Source organism: Lissotriton helveticus, chromosome 8, assembly GCF_964261635.1.
Source record: "Lissotriton helveticus chromosome 8, aLisHel1.1, whole genome shotgun sequence".
NCBI lineage: Eukaryota > Metazoa > Chordata > Amphibia > Caudata > Salamandridae > Lissotriton > Lissotriton helveticus.
In genome coordinates, this window is record NC_136069.1 from 1,658,531,621 (window position 1) to 1,658,551,846 (window position 20,226).

A 20,226-nucleotide genomic window follows, 5' to 3' on the forward strand; every position below is an offset into this window, starting at 1 on the left:
GCTCTCCCCTCAGGCGCCGTGACATACTTCAAAGTCTTATCACTTCACACGGCCGCAGGCCGTGCAACCAGAGCACTTCAGTTGGTGCGCAGCCCCCCTCCCAGCACTGCCTTGTTACTCTCGGCAGCCGTGACTCCCTAAACACTTTTTATTTATATTTAATTAGCAGCAGTAGCATTTCATATAATGTGTTTCCAGCATGAGATATTCGTCGCTTTTTGATCCTCGCGCCTTTTCCCTTTCAGTTTGAAGGCTCGAGGTCTCCTTCACGCTTCACTACTCACAGCGTATTTATTTTACATTAGAGACTCGTGCTGCTCTTCGTGCTGCACTTCGCGCTCCACTGCACGCAGAATATTTACGTTTGGTTGGCTTAGCTGATGCACACACACGCAACACCACACACACGCAACACCACACACACGCAACACCACTCACCCACGCAACACCACTCACCCACGCAACGCCACTCACCCACGCAACGCCACTCACACACGCAACGCAACTCACTCACGCAACGCCACTCATCCACGCAACACCACTCATCCACGCAATGCCACTCACCCACGCAACGCCACTCACCCACGCAACGCCACTCACACACGCAACGCTACTCACACACGCAACGCCACTCGTCCACGCAACGCCACCCGTCCACGCAACGCCACTCACACCCACGCAGTGCCACTTTCACCCACACTGTGCAGTGCACAATAGGTCTCGCAGTAGGAAAGTTGGAGCTATTGGTTTTGTAAATGACAAAGCCCTTTATGTTTTTAAAATGAAAACAAAAATAAAAGGCATTGTTATTTGCAATTGTAATAGCTCCAACTTTCCTACTGCGATACCTATTGGCAACGCCAGTGCTTGTTTAATATTGTGTTTACTTTATATTTGTCTCTCCATATAAGTTCAATAAAGCACTTTAAACTCAGAAAGAGGCTGTAGACCATTCATTTCAGGAGTTTTGTATTAGTTTCCACTTTCAAGATATGTTTTAGAGCTTCTCATTCTTAAAATGCAATTTCTAATAGCTATTTCAGTGCACTTCATTGCTTTGAAATCACGGAAATGTCACACATAAGTGTATGAACTTTTGGCCTCCTTAACCACTTGGATGCTAATGACAAGGGTAACTCGTCATGGAGTGCCCATTCATTTCAATGGAAATTCAATGGAAATCCCTGAGGTGCCTTAGCACTAAAGGTTAATTGGCTCCGCCACTACCGCCAAATTAAACAAAGAAGCGAATGGTAAGAAGTATCAACGTTTGTGTGTAATCCTTTACTCGCATCTCCTCGCCCTCCTGTCATCAGAGAGCTTTCCCATTCCAAGATGGCCGCGGTCCCCGTCAGTGCGGATGTTTAATTGTAGTCCTTCTTTTACGTCACCGCTTTGTGTAATTTGGCTCCTAAGGCTCGCCGTCCCTTGGTTACATCCGCAAAGAGTCCTTAGCAACCGCCGGGTTGGTGCTTTGAGTCTCTGGGTTCACTCTATCCCGGAGGGCGCTCCGGGCAGGATCTAGGGGTGACATGGGGCTGCACCGCCGGGGGAACCCCGCGGGCCTGGGGGCATCCTAGGTACCCGAAGCCGGCTTCAGTAAGTGGGATCTTGTGCTTCTGCAGTGACCTGCACTTCTTCTGTAGTGTTTAATTCATTATATTTAAAGGGAAGGTGTGAGTAACTCACCCCGTCTTTTTTCCTTAGTTAAACTGGTATGTACCCCTACCAAACGTGAGGCATCGTATGCAAGTTTTGGATTTTTATCGCACTGTCCTTTGCTGACAGCCCAAACCGACTGTGATAAAAGGGATGCTTTAATAGTCAAAATACAATGTGCACTTGTCCTTTTATCCCTGTGTTCTCTATGTGTTTCAGTCTTCCTAGCTTTCGTACTGCCATCTGCTGAAACGGGGCAATGTGGGATTCTTGTAGCTGAACATTCACTTTCCACTAATGCAGTGCATTGTATGATCGATATGAGAGCCGTAACAGATATTACAAATTGTAATGGAGCAAAGCTAATCTATAGTTTCACATTCCAACATGTTCATTGTAGTGCAGATGTATAACAGACGTTGATGTGACCTTTTTACTTACTACCATTCCTATGTTATTTTAGAGTTCATCTGTTTGTATCTCTTCCTTCAGTGACTTTACAACTTGTACATTTGCAAGTTTCCCTCCTTTCGCTCCACTTGTATCTTTGCACTCCCCCCCCTGTTTCTATCGCTTATGTAACTCATGTAATCCAAAGTCCTTTTGTAACGCAACTGGTTCTTTTGTAAAGCGCTCTGACACCTTCGGGTAATGTTCGCGTTATATAAAATCGCATTAAATAAAAATAAAATTACACAAATGTGTAAACACCATGCTGCTTTTTTCATTGCAGTTCATGACATTGGATCCCTGAAGACAGCATTGCAATGAGTGACTGCAGCATGGCTTCTCCCCGGAATCAGACACATGCCCCTGCAGCGTCACTGCACCCGTTCCCCTCTCTGCCACCTCTGCCAGCAGCTCCTGTCTCAGGTAAGGACTGTCTCCCCTCATTGGGAATAGCTTCTAACAAGAGGTAGCACCAGCTGCCAGCAGACATTCCTACTTGAGCTATTCCCAGATCTATCACACTACGGGGTCTTGTTATGTTGTGTCTTGTCAGTTGGATTTGTCCTGACACCGTACTGCTTGTGTCACAAAGCAGAAGACGTGTGTTCCTGACCAGAAGGACTGTAACACAACGTTTTCTGGGATAGTTTTCGCCCTTAAAACGATAATATCCTGAAGCCATGGTGTTTCCTTTAGGATTAATAACTTCTTCTACAAGCCATTCTTCATGGGACCTAATGAATCATGGTCAAATTAAAGAAAATGCACGTAAGATAGTGAAGACAAACACTTAGTGTTTTTTTTAATATGGAGGACACTGTGGTATAGCTTTCTGTGCCCATGTTGAGAATTTAGTTACCAAATGCTTAACTGTGGATGTCACGCTGGGAGATGTTCAGCTTTTTTCATAACCTGTGATTCATTCCACTTGAACTGTTAGCCAAATTCCTTGGTTACAAATTGATTTATTGTACTTTGTTGTCCTGGAATATCGGTGCCAACTAGTTGGCGATGAAACACCGTGCTTCATGGCATCTCACTCACATCAGTTAATACATCTTGGACATTAGTGGATGTGGTGATTCAATCATTCCTTGGAAGGTGGTACCAGGTGGTCCGATGAAGGCCTATGTCTAAAATGATGTAAGGCTGAATCGTAAAATCCACCTTTGTTTCTCCTGAGCTAGGTTTTCCAGCTCATTCTTGTTTTATTCTCTGTGCCATTTTGTCTAATCTACAATCCGACTGTTCCACAGTGATGTTCTTTTATGACTTGTCACGTTCAAACTGTGCATAGTTTCACTTTTCACTGCACTTGTTGCCTTTGCACACAACCACAATATTACCCACATTTGATCGCTCATGAATAATTGGACACTGATGTACGCGTGGCAAGTAATGAGCATCTCTTGCTTTTTTGCTGTGAATAGGTCAATCTCTTTCGTTTCTTGTGTCATTGTTAACATTCCTTTGTTCGTAAAAGGTGGAAACTGAATACATGGCATTAAGCAGTGTTCTGAACATTTAAAAATGTATTGAAAAGGATTCTCCTGGGATTATTTCTCCATTTCTTAATTGTATACCCAGCTTCCACAGAGAATACGAGGTCACGCTCTATATCTTCCATATTTGATGCAGTTCCCTGACCCTGGCTTATGGAATGAAATCTTAAGGGCTAGAGTGGGATGTCATCCAATCCATTCATCCCACCCATGTTGGGCCAGGGTCCAGGATAACAGTGGTCTCTGTCCCTGAATGTAAAATGCTCTCTGCTGCATATACTTATGGACTGTATTTTTTATCTTTCAAATCATACTAAGGTTTTAGGACCCTTGTTTTTCAAATATAGAATTGTCCAAAGTAGGAAGGCTGTAGAGTTGTTATCAGAAAAGCTTTATTTAGACGTAGCAGTAGAATTTGCTCAGTTTTACGATCTCTCAATCAGAGTTTTAATGATTAAATGTAGTAGGAGGGGGCGTGTCGGGCCAGCTAGATGGGTTTAAAACATCTATTATAACAGTTTATGTGTTTTTAGAATGTTTTATGGACAATTGTGTCGAAATAGACTTGTTATCTGCCTACCTATATTTTTCAGAATACAATACACGTGAACTTAATCCTAACAAAATAATGTAACCCAAGTCAATGCACAGAGAACAAAATTGACAGCTGGGGCCCGTGCAGGTAAGAGTTGTGGGGCTGGGGGAGAGGGGGGGGGGGGGGTGATTTCGACAGGCGAGGAAAAATTAATGATATTTTAAATTTTCCCTCGTGGTCGGCTGTCGAATCACCCTCCCCCTCCCCCCAACGCAGCATTACCACCCCATCACTCTTACCTGCACAGGCCGCGGCTGGAAATTGAAGTAATGTTTTGCTCTGCTTCTGGCTAAATTAGCAATCATATGAAATACACATTTTAAATGAGCACTGATATTGGCAGGAGTGTTTTTGCGAAGCGGGCTAGAGGTCATAAGAGATTGGGAAACAACGTAAATCTGATGAAGAAATTAGCAAATTAATTTTGCAAAGTTAAAAAAATTGAAAAGGGCATGATTGGGTTAGTTTGTTAGTAAGAGATTTTTATATTGAGATCAGAATAGGACATATTTTTAGTATATTGACATACAAAAAGCCCTTGATCCACTGGAAATTACATTTCTCAAAGACTAGAAACTGGGTATGAGGCAGTTTTAGATAATGCGTAATCAAGAGAGAGAGGTAGGACCAGGTAGCTAGTCCATGTCCCCGGTTAATATATGGTTTTAATCAAAAAGAGACTAGCTCAAATTATTTTAAGGGGGGGGGGGAAAGACTCTGGTATGTTTTGTCACGGAGTGTGAACACCTGGCAAGTGTGTTCATAAAGCCCTCACCCACCAACCTAGTTGGTGGCATGCTTCATCATCGGGCCCACCCAGTGGCACCTAGCGTGCCCCGGGTGTGCTTCAACGCCTGACTACAGCGGGCTGGCTTTAATACCTGGGCCTCCGTCAGCGGTTAAAAATAAGGCAGGGGGATGTAAGGGGCGAGTTACGACCTCTCACTTTAGGGCGTGTAGACACATAGTCTCTCCTACACCCCCACTAGTTTACTTGCACTCACTTTTTTATTTAGGTCCTGAAGAAAGCCAGTCTAGTCATAAGGCACTGGCTGAAACATGTTGACCCACTGGATGTGAGAGGTCGTAACTCGCCCCTTACATCCCCCTGCCTTATTTTTAACCGCTGACGGAGGCCCAGGTATTAAAGTCTAATTTTACCCTCGGGTACTGGGACCACCGTTCAGCCGTTTTAACATCACTTCCTTAGCTATCTTCACCGCACACTCAGCAACATACCAGCTCCGCTGTAGTCAGGCGTTGAAGCACACCCGGGGCACGCTAGGTGCCACTGGGTGGGCCCGATGATGAAGCATGCCACCAACTAGGTTGGTGGGTGAGGGCTTTATGAACACACTTGCCAGGTGTTCACACTCCGTGACAAAACATACCAGAGTCTTTCCCCCCCCCCCTTAAAATAATTTGAGCTAGTCTCTTTTTGATTAAAACCACGCAGTTTTAGATAAATCATTTACAAGTAGTTCCTGAAAAATATAAGACATCTGGTTCAAGAGTTGAAGTCGGGATTGAGGTAGATATGGGGTTAAATAGAACGGGTTTCTATGGCAGAGCCTGGAAACTAAATACCATTGCCTTAACACCTGTCTCAGGATGTATTCTGAATCTTTTAATATAACAGGTTGCCAGAACAAAAAAAATCTCACTCAGCTGCAATACAAAGCTTATAAATGGATTTATTCTGTCAGGCTTTGGTCTCTCCATAACCGGATGGCATGGGGTTCCACCGCCATTGCGAACAGGAGGGGGGAGAGGGGACACCCCTGTCTGGTTCCCCTCTCCACCGGGAACGGGGTCGAGATAAATTTCCCGATCCTCACCCTGGAGGTAAGACCCTGTAGAGGAGCTGGGTGTACGCCAGCAGCGTGGGGCCTATCTGTATTGCCCGCAGGACGGCGAAGAGGTGGAACCAGGTCAGGGTATCGAACGCCTTCTCTAAGTCGAATATCAGGCAGGCAGCACGCTGAAACCGGTCCACGACAGAGTCTTGTATGTGGAATAGCCTGCGCAGATTATGGGAGGAGTTGCGCCTGGGCACGAAACCGCACTGGTCGGGATGGACCAGGGTCGGGAGGATTTGACTATATCGGTCGGCCAGTATCTTCCCCAAAATTTTGCAGTCTGCGTTCAGCAGTGTGATTGGCCTATAAGAGGCCGGGAGAGTGGGATCCCTGTGTGGCTTCGATAAGGTTACGATTATCGACTCGCGGAACGATTGTGGCAACTCGCCCTCGGTCAGGGCCTCCTCAAATATGAGAGCCAGATGGGGTGTTGTCTCAGTCAGGAATGTCCTATAGTATTCCAGGGGGAACCCATCCATACCTGGTGCTTTTTTCCTCGCTAGTGAACTTATGGCATGTTTGATGCTGGAGGGTGTAATTTTACCGTCTAAGTCTTTCCTGTCCGTCTGAGAAATTATTAGCATGTGCGACGGGCTTAAAAATTGAGTAAGATCACGGGTCACCGTCGGCGCCGGGGTGCTATACACCTTGGCATAGTAGTCACGGAATATGTGCAAGATGTCAAGTTGGGACTGCTTAAGCTGTCCGCTCGCGTCCATGAGTTCAGTCACGGGGTGGGGCGTCGTGTCCTGTTGGACCAGCCAGGCCAGAAGCGCTCCCATTCTGTTACCCTCCTTGTGCACCCTAGCCGCGTAAGTGCGGAAGTTATACTTGCGCAGGTCTCTCATGGCTTCTGCGTGCGCCAGTTTCGGTGCTGTAAGCTGCGCTAGTGTGGCTATTCCCTGGTCGGCGCCGCAAGAGAGTTCCGCTAGGGTCTTCTCTGTATCACCCAGCGCCTGTTCTAACGTGCATCGCACTCCCACCACCCGTTGGGTGCAATGGCCCCTGGCACTAGCTTTGTATGCGTCCCACTCTATCGCCTTGGAGGAGGCTGTGCCAGTGTTGCGCAGGAAGTGGTCCCTAATATAATCTCCGTGAGTTTGACGGAAAACTTGATCTGTAAGGCACTCCTGTGGTAGTTTCTATGTTGGGACTGGGGGCCGGGGCGGTCTCCATCGGAGGATCACTACGTGGGCGTCATGATCTGATATGACTCGTCCCAGGTAATCTGTGTGCTGCAGCTTGGGTAGCAGGTCTGTGGAACATAAGAACCTGTGTAGTCTGACTCGCAAGTCGTGCGGGATGGAATGGAAGGAATATAAGCCTATCTGATGGGTGTAGTGCCCTCCATGCGTCCACTAGAGACCAGTGGTCCAACCAGCGGCGTAGACGCTCTGCCTGTTTGTGTGCTGGGGAGTGTACTGGTGGGGGATGTGACCTGTCTAATTGCAAATCTAAAACAGTATTGTAGTCCCCCCCCCTAAGAGCCATGGGATCCCTACGTGTCGGGCCAGTACTCTTGTGAGGGTAGTCCAGTAGCGATCTTGGTCTGCATTGGGGGCGTACACACATCCTATGAGTATCGGCTGGTCCTCTAACAGACCCGTCAGGATAGCGTAGCGACCCTCCCTATCTATGAGCCTGGTATGTTCCTTAAAGGGGACCCCTGGTCTAATCCATATAAGTGTGCCTCTGGCGAAGGCTGAGTACCCTGTGGCGCATATCACTCCCCGCCATTTCTTGTGTAATCGATCCACCTCCTGTGATGTCAGGTGCGTCTCCTGTAGGAGGGCCACCTGGGCCTGCTGTCGCTTGATGTATGCATATGCCGAATACCGTTTTCTGCCCGTGTGTATGCCCCTGGGTGACGAATTTGTAATCGGTAGTTGATGCTTAATAGGCCATGTGTCGCCCGTGTGGTCTGTGTGTCTCCCTTGCTGTGTGTCCCTCCCCCGTGCTCGTCCCTCCCCCGTCTAGCCCATCCCGCCCGCCGCTGCCTAAGAGGACCATGTTGCACGCCCGCTCCCCCCTCGCCCGGCCAAGGGAAAGTGGATAAAGTGGGTTGAAAACAGGGGGGGGGGGAGATTGAAAAACATAACTCTGGGATATGATCCCAACATCGGGGACCCACTGTCGGAGGCAGTGCATCCAAACTGGGTTGCATATTAGAATAAAATTTAGTTCGTTGTCACGGGGTCGTGGGTGGGTATCTCTCCGGCCGCCGCCGGCACAGCTCCGCGGCCAATGATCATCGTTGAGAAATGTCCACTCGTTTCGTTTCTGTCCTTCGTGTGCATGGTTGTGCTATGGCGTCCGTGATCGTCTTGCATTTAGTGGAGCAGGTCAACGAACGTCAGGCTGCGGGTTCCGATGAGCGGGACAATACCATAGTGAGGCACAGCCTTGTCCATGTCCCCCAGCGACTACGTCAGGAGTCTTAATCTTTTGGTAGTTCGTCAGATCAGGGTGTCTGTCAGGAATTCTCGATGCTCTTCAGGATCCGGGCGATGCTTAAGGTGGTCCACCTCCAGATCTCCCCAAGCTCGGTTCAGTTAGTACCCAGAGCTTAGAGGTGATCAGGTGAGGGAAAAAAGGAGGGGCCGGGATGATGCTGCTCAGGTAAAGGCAATCTGAAAGACAAAGGACAACCCGTTAATAAATGTCCAGGCCACCTCTCTCTCCTCTATATTCTCCCTGATGTTGCCCCACACACCTTGCTGAGAACACCGTGATGTAGCATTAATGGGGGACACCATAAGGCTTCTCTTGTGTAGAACCACTTGCGGCAGAGCCTATAAAGACACAAACACATATTATACACTCATGCCGCTTCCTATTCCTATCCCTCCTCCATGTAGTTATTTCCATCTACATACCAGGGCACACATCAGGAAAACCTAAAGGAAATGGCCAGCCACCCCACAAAACGAAGAGATACTTCAGCAAGGACTGTACAAAGTTCTGGACCGGATCACCTTTCTGTTACCTCACAGAAACAAATGACTGTTCTCCGCGGTTACCAGCATCAGAGCTCAAAAGAAATCTATAAGCAAGTCACAAGTAAGCAAACAAAGAGTCACGGGACAAGGGACTCTCTTGACACCTTGACGCTCCCCCCCCAGCAATGGAGCCTACAGTACCTCTGGGCTCCTGGGTCGTCCGAACGTTCCACAAAGGGTCGTAAGAGATAGCTCCCCCATTCAGTAATGCAAATGATCCTTCTGCATACGGCAAAAACAAACCACTCCTTAATCCTGGAAACAATCCATAATCCTCCTTCGAAATCAAGGTCAACCCCGCAAGTGTCTGTGTCTTCACGGAAAACGACAGAGAAGCACCAAAGAACACTCGGAGTGCATCAGCCGATACACTCAACCAAATCCATGCACGGCAACGAACCTCACCGCTCCAACTCCAGTATCCAAACGAGGGGTGTCCGTGTCTTCAGCAGAGAACTGCGAAGCACCACAGAGCACCACGAACTTGCGGGCAGCCGCTCCGCAAAGAACAGGTAAACAGAATCCGATACAACCCGACTTCCGGGTTGAAGATGGTTATATAGTCCCCGCCTCCTTGCCGCACAGATTTGTGGGACTCGTAGTCCTACTGTATTAGGCAGGCGCCATACAATGCAACTCAGATCCTGACAGTACGTCCCCCTCCCAAGCGCCTTCCAGAACCAGGCTTCCCCGGATAGCGAGCATGGAACATACGCACGGCTCTCGGGGCATGAACACCCGTCAGGGTTCCCAGGAGTCCTCCTCCGAGGTATATCCTTTCCAGGAAACGAGGTACCACAGTTGTCCCCGCCGATACCGAGAATCCAAGATCCTTCGCACCTCATACTCCAACTGGCCGTCCCTTACCACTGGAGGGGTAGCCAGACGCCGTCGACCAACCGCCGGTTTCAGGAGGCTACAGTGGAAGACCGGATGAATCCGTAGAGATGCAGGCAGTTTCAACTTATACGCCACCGGGTTCACTTGTCGGAGGACCGGATACGGACCGATGAAGCGTGGGTGGAAAATGCTACGGTACCGGAACCTGATGTTCTTGGTGGACAACCACACCCAGTCCCCCACCTTGTACTGAGGCCCCACCTGTCGATGGACATCCGCCCACTTCTTGTAGGTAAGTTTGGCCCGAACCAGCTCCGTATGTATCCGCTTGTGTACCTTCAGTAAGTCCTTAACCTTGGCATGGACCGACGGATGATCCTTAACCTCACTTGGCACAGTCAGGGGCAACGTGTTGGCATGGTACCCTGTGTTAGCCCTGAAGGGGGTTTCTTTAATGGAGCTGTGCCAGGAGTTGTTGTACGTCAGTTCCGCCAACCACAACAATGACACCCAGGATTCCGAGGCCTCCTTCTCATAGCATCTCAAGAATTTTTTAAGAGTCTGATATAGTCTCTCGGTCTGGCCATCGGTTTGCGGATGGAAACTCGTGGACAAGGCCACTTCCACCTGCAGCGCCGTGCACCACGCCTTCCAAAACCTGGCAACAAACTGTGGCCCTCTGTCCGAAACAATGACCTTGGGAAGGCCGTGCAACCGGACCACCTGTTGGAGCAACATTTGGGCTGTCTGGGCGGCGGTAGGCAGATTCTTGCAAGGAAGGAAATGACCTGCTCTGGTTAGACTATCCACCACCACCAGAATTGCATTGCACCCTTGATCCATAGGTAATCCCACCACAAAATCGAGGCTAATGATCTGCCAAGGGCTGGACGGAGTGGGTAACGGCATCAAAACCCCTTTTGCTCTACAGGTATCTCCCTTGGCCCGAGCACAAGTATCACATTGGGAAACCCATTTCTTCACATCTTTCGCCATGTTCTCCCACCAGAAAGATCGTTGTAAGGACAAAAGCGTCTTTTTATAACCTGGATGTCCCGCTAACACAGCATTATGGCACCAGTTGAACGCCTTCTGTCGGACCTCATGTTGTGGCAAAAACAGACGGTTGCAGTGTAAGGGTATGCCATGTTGAAGAGTGCGTTGTCTGTCCTTCTTAACCCATTCCTGCCACTGAGCTAAAGAGCAATGTTTTTTTACTTGTTCTAGGAATTTGTCCACGGTGACAACACATAAGACTTTCTCAGGTGCTACGATAGCTTTGGGAGAGGCCAAGCGTGGATTGCCTTCATCGCTCTGCCTTTATAGAGAGTCTGCTTTTCGATTGTCTGAGCCAGGGCGGAAGGTTATTACAAAGTTGTATTCTGCAAAGAACAAGGTCCATCGCATCTGTCTGTGTCAGGTGTCTGGCAGTTTTCATGTACTGCAGATTGCGATGATCCGTATATACCGTCACAGGATGTTGAGCCCCCCACAAGTAATGTCTCCATTCCTGGAAGGCTCTTTTGATCACCAGAAGTTCTTTCTCCGCCACGGTATAATTGATCTCAGCTTGGTTCAACTTCTTGGACAGGAACGCCACTGGGTGCAACTGTCCTGTCTCCTTTTCCCTTTGTGACAGGACCGCGCCTATTGCCACGTCCGAGGCGTCGGCTTCAAGGAGGAAAGGGATATCGACCTGAGGGTGATGTAATATCGGTGCTGAACAGAAGGCCTCCTTGAGTTGCACAAAAGCTTTCGTAGATTCAGGAGTCCAAACAAAAGGAACCCCTTTCCTCAACAGCCTGGTTATAGGGGCCGCCAACTGTGAGAAGTATGAAATGAAACGCCTGTAGTAGTTGGCGAACCCAAGGAAACACTGGACCTCACGTACGTTCCTTGGGACAGGCCACTCCTGCACCGCTGCCACTTTCCTTTCAGCCATACTGAACCCCTGGGCACTCAGAATCACCCCTAGAAATTCCACCTGTTGGACGCTAAACTCGCATTTGCTTAGTTTACAATACAAGTGGTTCTCATGCAACCGTTGTAGGATCATACACACATGTTTGGAGTGTTGTGCGGGGGAAGCTGAATAAATAGGAATATCGTCGATGTACACGACCGCTATGCGGTCCAGATATTCTTTCAGGACATCATTTAAAAAATACTGGAATGCCGCCGGAGCATTACACAGTCCGAACGGCATTACCAAGTATTCGTACAATCCATAGCGCGTCTTGAACGCCGTCTTCCACTCATCTCCTTTGCGTATGCGGACCAGGTGGTAAGCCCCTCGGAGATCGAGGCGAGTGTAGATGGTAGCTTCTCTAACCTGGTCCAACAACACTGGGATGAGCGGAAGCGGATATCGGTTCCTCACCGTATTCTTATTCAAGACGCGATAGTCAATACAGGTCCTCAAGTCTCCATTGGCCTTTGAGATAAAAAAAAGAGGAGAGGCTGCAGAAGATCGAGAGGGTCGGATAAACCCTATAGCACAGTAATGATCCAGGTATTCAAGGAGGTGTCTATTCTCTGGTTCTGACAAGGCATACACTCTGCGGGACGGAGTGACTGCTCCATCCACCAGATCAATCCGGCAGTCATACTCACGATGAGGTGGTAGCGATTCAGCTTTAACCTCGCTAAACACATCCTGATATGCGGCATACTCCGGTGGCAGAATAACCTCTTTCTCGGCTGCTGTGGCCACTTGATGTACTAGGGAAAGAGTCAAGGCTACAGACTGATGGTTTCTCATGCATTGTGACAAACACTCGCCACAGCCACGGCATACCCAATATAAGCTCGTACTGGGGTGCCTCGATGATATTGAGGACTACGTTTTCCACGTGGTCCTGAGGGTCCCCAGGAAGCGCTAGTTCCAACATTTCGGTGTGCTTGGTTATAGGACCTGATTTCAGTGGGGTGCCATCCACCGCCAAGACTGGTTCGGGTTTCGCACTGCGCACTCGGTTCAGCCCCAGCCGCTGTACCAGTCTCTGGTCGATGAAATTCCTCGTGGCCCCGGAGTCTATCATGGATTGGACCGGATACGTCGTGCGCTGGACTGTCAATAGCATGTCTAGGATTATGTGTGATTCGGTGTTTTTCTGTTCCGGTATGGCCAAAGACGGGATTTGCCACACCGGACCCGGGATCTCCCTCCCGATTTCTGCAGGGGATGACGGACTCGGATAAGTTTCCCCCACCAAACTCACAGCCACCTTCTTCCCGGAGAAATAAGTGTTCCTTCTCTTAGGCTTGGCCGGACATTCCCGGACATAGTGGCCCTTTTTGCCACAGTACATACATAGACCCTGGGCCCGACGGGTCTCTCTTTCTGATCTGGATAAGGGTGGTCTCACAGCCCCGATATCCATAGCCTCTGGCCCTACATTCATAGAGGTTGCCGGAGGTCGGTGTTCATGTTCTTTCACCAATAAGGGCTTATCCCCCCTTCCACTTCCCCCATGACGTTCTGACATGCGATGGTCTAACCGCAGAGTGAGATTGATCAGATCAATGCAGGAGGTGGGTTGAGGGTCTATTTGGGCCAATACGTCCTTCATTTCATCGCACAAACCCTGGTAGTAGAGGGACATCCTCTTCTCCTCCGGCCAAGCGGTTTCCGCTATCAAACGGTTAAAAGCCGTCATATAGGATACCAGATCCCTTTTTCCCTGCTTGAGATCCAAGAGCTCCTTATCCGCACGGAAGGTGGTAGCCCTTCGGTCAAACACCCTTTCAAACTCCTTCCTAAACTCTTCCCAATCAGAAAGTAAGGGATCATCGTTTCGAACCAGCGGAACGGCCCAATCAGCCGCGTCCCCTGTGAAATATGAAATCGCAAAAGCGACTCTCGATAGATTGTTAGTGTTAGACTTGGGCCTTAGGGCAGGTTCACCCCTAATCTTTTTGCCTTTATTTGTGACCCTGTGTAGTGATTTTTGGGTCTTGGCGCACTTTTTCCCTGTGTCCCAGAGTGAAAGTGCGTGCATGTAGTATGGCTGGCCTGCCCTCCCATAGGAATGCATGGGGAATGTGTGTGCCCTGGTAGTTCCTGATGTGTGGGGAGTGCAGGCTCGAGTTTAGTGTGTATGAACTCGTGAGAGTGAATGCTGCAAGATGGTGTCTGCGGCATGTATGTGTCTAGAAGGGAAGTGCTACTTCTGGACATTGATGTATGTGTGCAGTGAGGATGGTGGAGCGTGATTGGCTGGAGCTGGCTGGCATGCCAGGCTCCAGGAAGTCTGGATGGGTCTGCCCGGTGGTGAGTGTGAGATCAGCATGAGTGATGTGTGGGAGGAGTAGATCTGGGTCCTGGATGGGCTGGGTTTTCCCCACACAATGCTGGCTCCGCCCCCCTGTGGTTTGTCTAATGACCCTAGCCTCCCCAGTGAATGAAAGGGGTGGTTGGGCCATCAAGGGTACTCCCAAGCCAGCTGCAACTGGTTTCCCCCCACCCTGCACCTCCTAACAAAGGATTTCATGGTATAAAAATGGGGCTGTGTCCCCACAGAAGTTGTTCTCTTCTAGGATCCTTGCCAGAGGGGGCTGCTGCTGCTGCTGGGGCCAGGAGGACCGCCACTTGGATTGTCTCCCTGCCTGGAGACCCAGTGTGCTGGCTCTGGCCCTGCCTTGCCCCTCTGCCTGCCTCCAGACCCTGCTGGAGCTGTTGCTGTGCCTGGAAGCGCTTCTACTTGATTTATAGCGCTAGGAGCGCTTTCCCTGAGCCCTAGCGCTTTGCTTTTATTTCTGGCGCTTGAGAGCGCTGTGCTTAGCCCCTAAGCGCTTGGGAGCGCTTATTTGCCTGCTAGCGCTTCGAGCGCTTTATTTTATGCTTATAGCGCTGAGAGCGCTTCTTGGTCCAGGCAGGTGCCCACCCTGCCTTGTGTGCTACCGCGGACTTTGCCGCTTCATTGCCCCGTGCAGAAATCACCGTCTCAGCCCGGAGACAGCGGGAGAGGCTCTGCGCCCGCCTCCCTATCCAGGGCCGCGCTGTGGTTGGCGGCCCCGGAGCAAGCATTCCCGCCTGGTGATTGGTTGCCGGGCCGCGCTGGGATTGGACGACAGCCGCGACCCGGAAGTGCCCAGCCTGAGAGCCCCGGAGAGTGAGAGGAGCTCCCCGCACTGCCGTCCCGCCCGAGGAGCAGCTTGTCCAAGTAGCCGGTGAGTGCCACGAGGGAGGGAAGCTCTCGGTGTGTGCTCCGGTGCCTGCGAGAGGCACCACAGTGATTTCAAAGCCCACAAGGGCTCCGGGGGCATTACGTCATTTCGAGTCCCCCGTGAGGGACTCCACCGTGCCGCACCTCTGTGTTGAGTGGCCCCGAGGCTCCTGGGGGCAAATTGTACATTTCGAGCCCCAGTGGCTCAGGGCATTCCCGATTTCGAGCCTGAGAGGCTCCAGGGCCCCCAGTTGATCGTTGAGCCATGAGGCTCCAGCCACAGTCCTTTCCACGAGCCTGAGAGAGGCTCCTGTGTGCCCTATTTTGTTTATGAGCCCCAGAAAGGCTCTTGAGCGCCCACATCATTATTTTTGAGAGCGCTGAAGCTCTAAGGCGCCCCATTTGTTTAGCAAGCCCTGAGAGGCTCTAGGGGGACACAGGTAGCTAGTTGGTTGTAGCCCCGAGGCTCCCACTCTGTGTCTCCCCACTTTGTTCTTGAGCCCACCTGGCTCCAACGTTTGCCTACTTGCTATTTACAACTGTCCAGCACTTAGTGGACAAGTTGCTACGTTTAGGCTTTTGTGCTGTGCTGCCTGCGCAGCCTTCCCTGACTTTGAGACTCAGGGCATTTCAGCCCCTTTCGAGGCCAGTTGGCCTGAGGGACCTTTCTAGTGTTATGCCATGTGCACCCTGCGCAATTTATGATTCCTGCTTATTTGATTTCTGCGCAAATGTTCTACCTGCACCTCTGAATGTGTTTTAATGTTTCATGTGCCCTTGTTTGTTATTACCTTTGCTAAAAGTGACCTGCTTAGGTAATTCTTTGTTCTTTTATTCCCCTTTGCTAAAAGTGACCTGCTTAGAGGAATGTTGATGTTTTATTGCCTTTGCTAAATGTTACTTGCCTAGGTGATTATTTTAGGTTTCCTTCCCTTTGCTAAATGTGACTTGCTTAGGTGATAGGTTTTCCTTCCATAGGTCCGGATGATAAGGTCCTAGTTCCCTGCGTGATTTCCCTACAGTGTTTAGGGTGGCGTAGGAAGTATTTTCCCTTTACCAGTAGTTACTGGTTGTATGCTACATTTTCTATTTCTGTGTTACAGTCATTATATGTTGATGTGCTAAAGTGTTATACCTACAAGTATTATTTCTAATAAGTGCATACCCCTGACAGTGGTCCAGGTGGCCCTGTCCTGTACATAATCCCTTGTAAATCTTGCCCGTGCCTGTTGGCACATTGTAAAGTGTGTGTGTTATCTAATGTGTTTTTATTATTATAATACAAAGGCTATTTTTGATATAACCTTGTGTGGAGTTTCCTTTGTGGTGGGCCCTTGGTTGTTGTCGCTGGGGTGCGCGCGCAAACGCTTTACACATCGCCTCTGAGATTAGCCTTGCTGCTCGCGCCACGTTACCTAGAGGGTGAGCGGGGGTTATCTTGGTGTGTGACTCCCTTGCCCTGACCTTGGAAGTGGTGGTCTCTGACTGACCTTGGCGCAAGCCTTGGCCAGCCAGAGGTCCCGTTTCTAACATTGGTGGCTAGCGGTGCGGATTGGACTTGCATTTGCGCTGTACCACAGTGGCGACAGGCCACACTTCAAAACTCTGCAATTTTAGATAACCACATTTTTGGGATTATTGTTTTTTAGGGAAGTTCAGTTTTGCTTCTCCTGAAAGGTGTCATTTGTATTTTGTCCAGTACCTTGTTCCCCGCCCTGCTCCCAGAGTTTGGTACCTGTGTCGCTAGTGGTCAGGTTGAGATAATCAGGGGTGGTAGAAACTGCCTTACCAGTCCGAGGGGAGGGTTGTGTGTGAATGAGTGGGTGTTACGCTGGATAGTGGAGTGCAAGTTCTGAGATAGGAATCTTGCTGAATTTTGTTGATTGTATACTCCTGTTAGCTCAGACCCCCAGGTTCCCTGTGTGATCTCCTCTCTAGAACGTCTGCCAAAATGGAGCCTGTTTTTGATCTCAGTGATCTAGTTTGGTACAGTATGCAGGAGTTGGAAAGGTTCTGTAGAGAGAGAGACATAGGGGTGGATGAGTCAGATACTGAGAACCAACTTAGGAACCACCTGGTCCAATGGTATAAGGATCAAAGGGATCTTGAGCGCAGCGAGGAAAGGGCCCAGGCCACACGCCATGAGGGTGGTGAGTCTGTGGGGAGCCCTGAAGATTCTGATGAAGAATGTGAGTTGGATGATGACAGTGGTTGGGCCCCAGCAGATAGTGAGGACCCCATAGATAGGGAGTCCCTTGCTAGGCCCGGTGTCAGTACCAGCGCCCCATCCCTTGTCCTGTCCCCAGAAGAGTGGGAAGATAGGGAGAAAGAAAAGGAGCATCAGTTAGCAATGGAACAGCTCATGTTAGAGCATGCCCAGGCTATGGCGCAGCTAGAGATCGAAAGACTCTTAGCGCAGGAGAGGATAGAGGTGGAGAGAAGGGCCATCATCCGTGAGAGAGCAGCCCTAGAGGATAGACTCTTCCCTGCGCACAGTTGTAATTGTCTGGATTCCCCAGGGAGGGTGAAGTCCAGTGGTGGCAGCGATTTAAGTGTCAGTGTAGACAGTCCCACTCCCAGTTCCCCGAGTATGGTACCTGTTTCCCCAGAGGAGGAGAATAGGTTGAGGTTCAGGAACCTTAGGAAACTGTCTCACCAGTCTTGGGAAGAGTTTGCGGATGAATGTCAAGATGCACTGTCTGATTGGCTAGAGGTTCACATGGGAACTGAGTTTACCAAGCTGTTTGATCTGGTTCTAAGAGAGCAGGTGCTCAATAGTTGTTTGCCAGGGTTGCGCCAACACCTGTTGGAATATGGGTTGACTGATCCAGACACCCTCGCAGAGGAAGCAGAACGCTGGGACAGTGCGAGAGGTTCTTTAGAGTCACTAGTGAGTGATTCCAACAATAGTGGGTCAGGGACTACCCAGTGGGGCTAGGATCCCGTGTAGTGACCATGGTGACACCACTTCTGTGCTGGGGGATCTTTGCGCACTGTCAGGTGGACAGGAGGCGGGAGATCTGCGCCAGGCAGACAGTCACACAACATATGTGTCATTTGCTAGCCTCAGGGAGATGGTGTGTGAATCCCCAGAAGTCCTGGAGTGCCAGGCAGTGATTCCACCAAAGGTTCTAGACCGGAGGTTGGAGGTCCAGGTTCAGGATCCGCCTGACCTGAAGGGTGGGACTACTGTAATCAGTGTCCTGACCAGTTCTTTCTCCAGAAGTACCGCCCCGGTTGGGAGGGAGCAGGACTCTGGAAGGGGGTGCAGAGGGTGGGAGAGCCCACCTCTGACCACGGTACCACCTGAGGGGTTAAACCCTAGGTTGGGAGAATGTTGTTTTGAGGGGACCCCTCGCAGGAGGAGGAGGAACCCTAGGAGAAGAGGTAAGGGGAGGAGAGCCTTCCCTGAGACTCCTGGTCCACCTAAGGTTGTAGACCCTAGGCTGGAGAACCAGTGGAAGTCTAGCCCTGTCTTGCAGACAGGAAGAGTGGAGCATGGCTATTATGTGCCAGGGGTTACTACCCCCCACTTTGTGAGTAGGCAGGATCCAGTGGTACCTGGATGGCCTAGGGCCTGGTCCTGGCCGAGGGCAGCTGGAGAGTATCAGTGGGGTACCCCAGTTAGTCCCTACAGTAGTTTTAGAAGGAACCCTAGGGGTTCACCGTGGCGTAACACAGGAGGGTGTCCCTGCAGTTGTGGGCCCGCATCCTTGTTTTATCGCCCCAAGCAGGGAAGCCCATCACGGTGGTGATCGGTCTGCCCTGCGTTTTGGCTGGAAGGGGGTCGTGTTAGACTTGGGCCTTAGGGCAGGTTCACCCCTAATCTTTTTGCCTTTATTTGTGACCCTGTGTAGTGATTTTTGGGTCTTGGCGCACTTTTTCCCTGTGTCCCAGAGTGAAAGTGCGTGCGTGTAGTATGGCTGGCCTGCCCTCCCATAGGAATGCATGGGGAATGTGTGTGCCCTGGTAGTTCCTGATGTGTGGGGAGTGCAGGCTCGAGTTTAGTGTGTATGAACTCGTGAGAGTGAATGCTGCAAGATGGTGTCTGCGGCATGTATGTGTCTAGAAGGGAAGTGCTACTTCTGGACATTGATGTATGTGTGCAGTGAGGATGGTGGAGCGTGATTGGCTGGAGCTGGCTGGCATGCCAGGCTCCAGGAAGTCTGGATGGGTCTGCCCGGTGGTGAGTGTGAGATCAGCATGAGTGATGTGTGGGAGGAGTAGATCTGGGTCCTGGATGGGCTGGGTTTTCCCCACACAATGCTGGCTCCGCCCCCCTGTGGTTTGTCTAATGACCCTAGCCTCCCCAGTGAATGAAAGGGGTGGTTGGGCCATCAAGGGTACTCCCAAGCCAGCTGCAACTGGTTTCCCCCCACCCTGCACCTCCTAACAAAGGATTTCATGGTATAAAAATGGGGCTGTGTCCCCACAGAAGTTGTTCTCTTCTAGGATCCTTGCCAGAGGGGGCTGCTGCTGCTGCTGGGGCCAGGAGGACCGCCACTTGGATTGTCTCCCTGCCTGGAGACCCAGTGTGCTGGCTCTGGCCCTGCCTTGCCCCTCTGCCTGCCTCCAGACCCTGCTGGAGCTGTTGCTGTGCCTGGAAGCGCTTCTACTTGATTTATAGCGCTAGGAGCGCTTTCCCTGAGCCCTAGCGCTTTGCTTTTATTTCTGGCGCTTGAGAGCGCTGTGCTTAGCCCCTAAGCGCTTGGGAGCGCTTATTTGCCTGCTAGCGCTTCGAGCGCTTTATTTTATGCTTATAGCGCTGAGAGCGCTTCTTGGTCCAGGCAGGTGCCCACCCTGCCTTGTGTGCTACCGCGGACTTTGCCGCTTCATTGCCCCGTGCAGAAATCACCGTCTCAGCCCGGAGACAGCGGGAGAGGCTCTGCGCCCGCCTCCCTATCCAGGGCCGCGCTGTGGTTGGCGGCCCCGGAGCAAGCATTCCCGCCTGGTGATTGGTTGCCGGGCCGCGCTGGGATTGGACGACAGCCGCGACCCGGAAGTGCCCAGCCTGAGAGCCCCGGAGAGTGAGAGGAGCTCCCCGCACTGCCGTCCCGCCCGAGGAGCAGCTTGTCCAAGTAGCCGGTGAGTGCCACGAGGGAGGGAAGCTCTCGGTGTGCTCCGGTGCCTGCGAGAGGCACCACAGTGATTTCA

General features: G+C 50.6%; 1 protein-coding gene across 2 annotated transcripts in view; it reads left to right on the forward strand.

The window, feature by feature from the left end:
- The first annotated feature begins 1,510 nt into the window (after positions 1-1,510).
- Positions 1,511-20,226, forward strand: part of DNHD1 (dynein heavy chain domain 1) — a 659,975-nt gene continuing 641,259 nt past the window's right edge. For both annotated transcript variants that reach the window (XM_078658741.1, XM_078658742.1), the window contains exons 1-2: positions 1,511-1,599; positions 2,393-2,532. In XM_078658741.1, the coding sequence (XP_078514867.1) occupies positions 2,427-2,532 (106 nt within the window). In that variant the 5' untranslated portion in view covers positions 1,511-1,599; positions 2,393-2,426. The remainder of the gene's footprint in view (positions 1,600-2,392; positions 2,533-20,226) is intronic.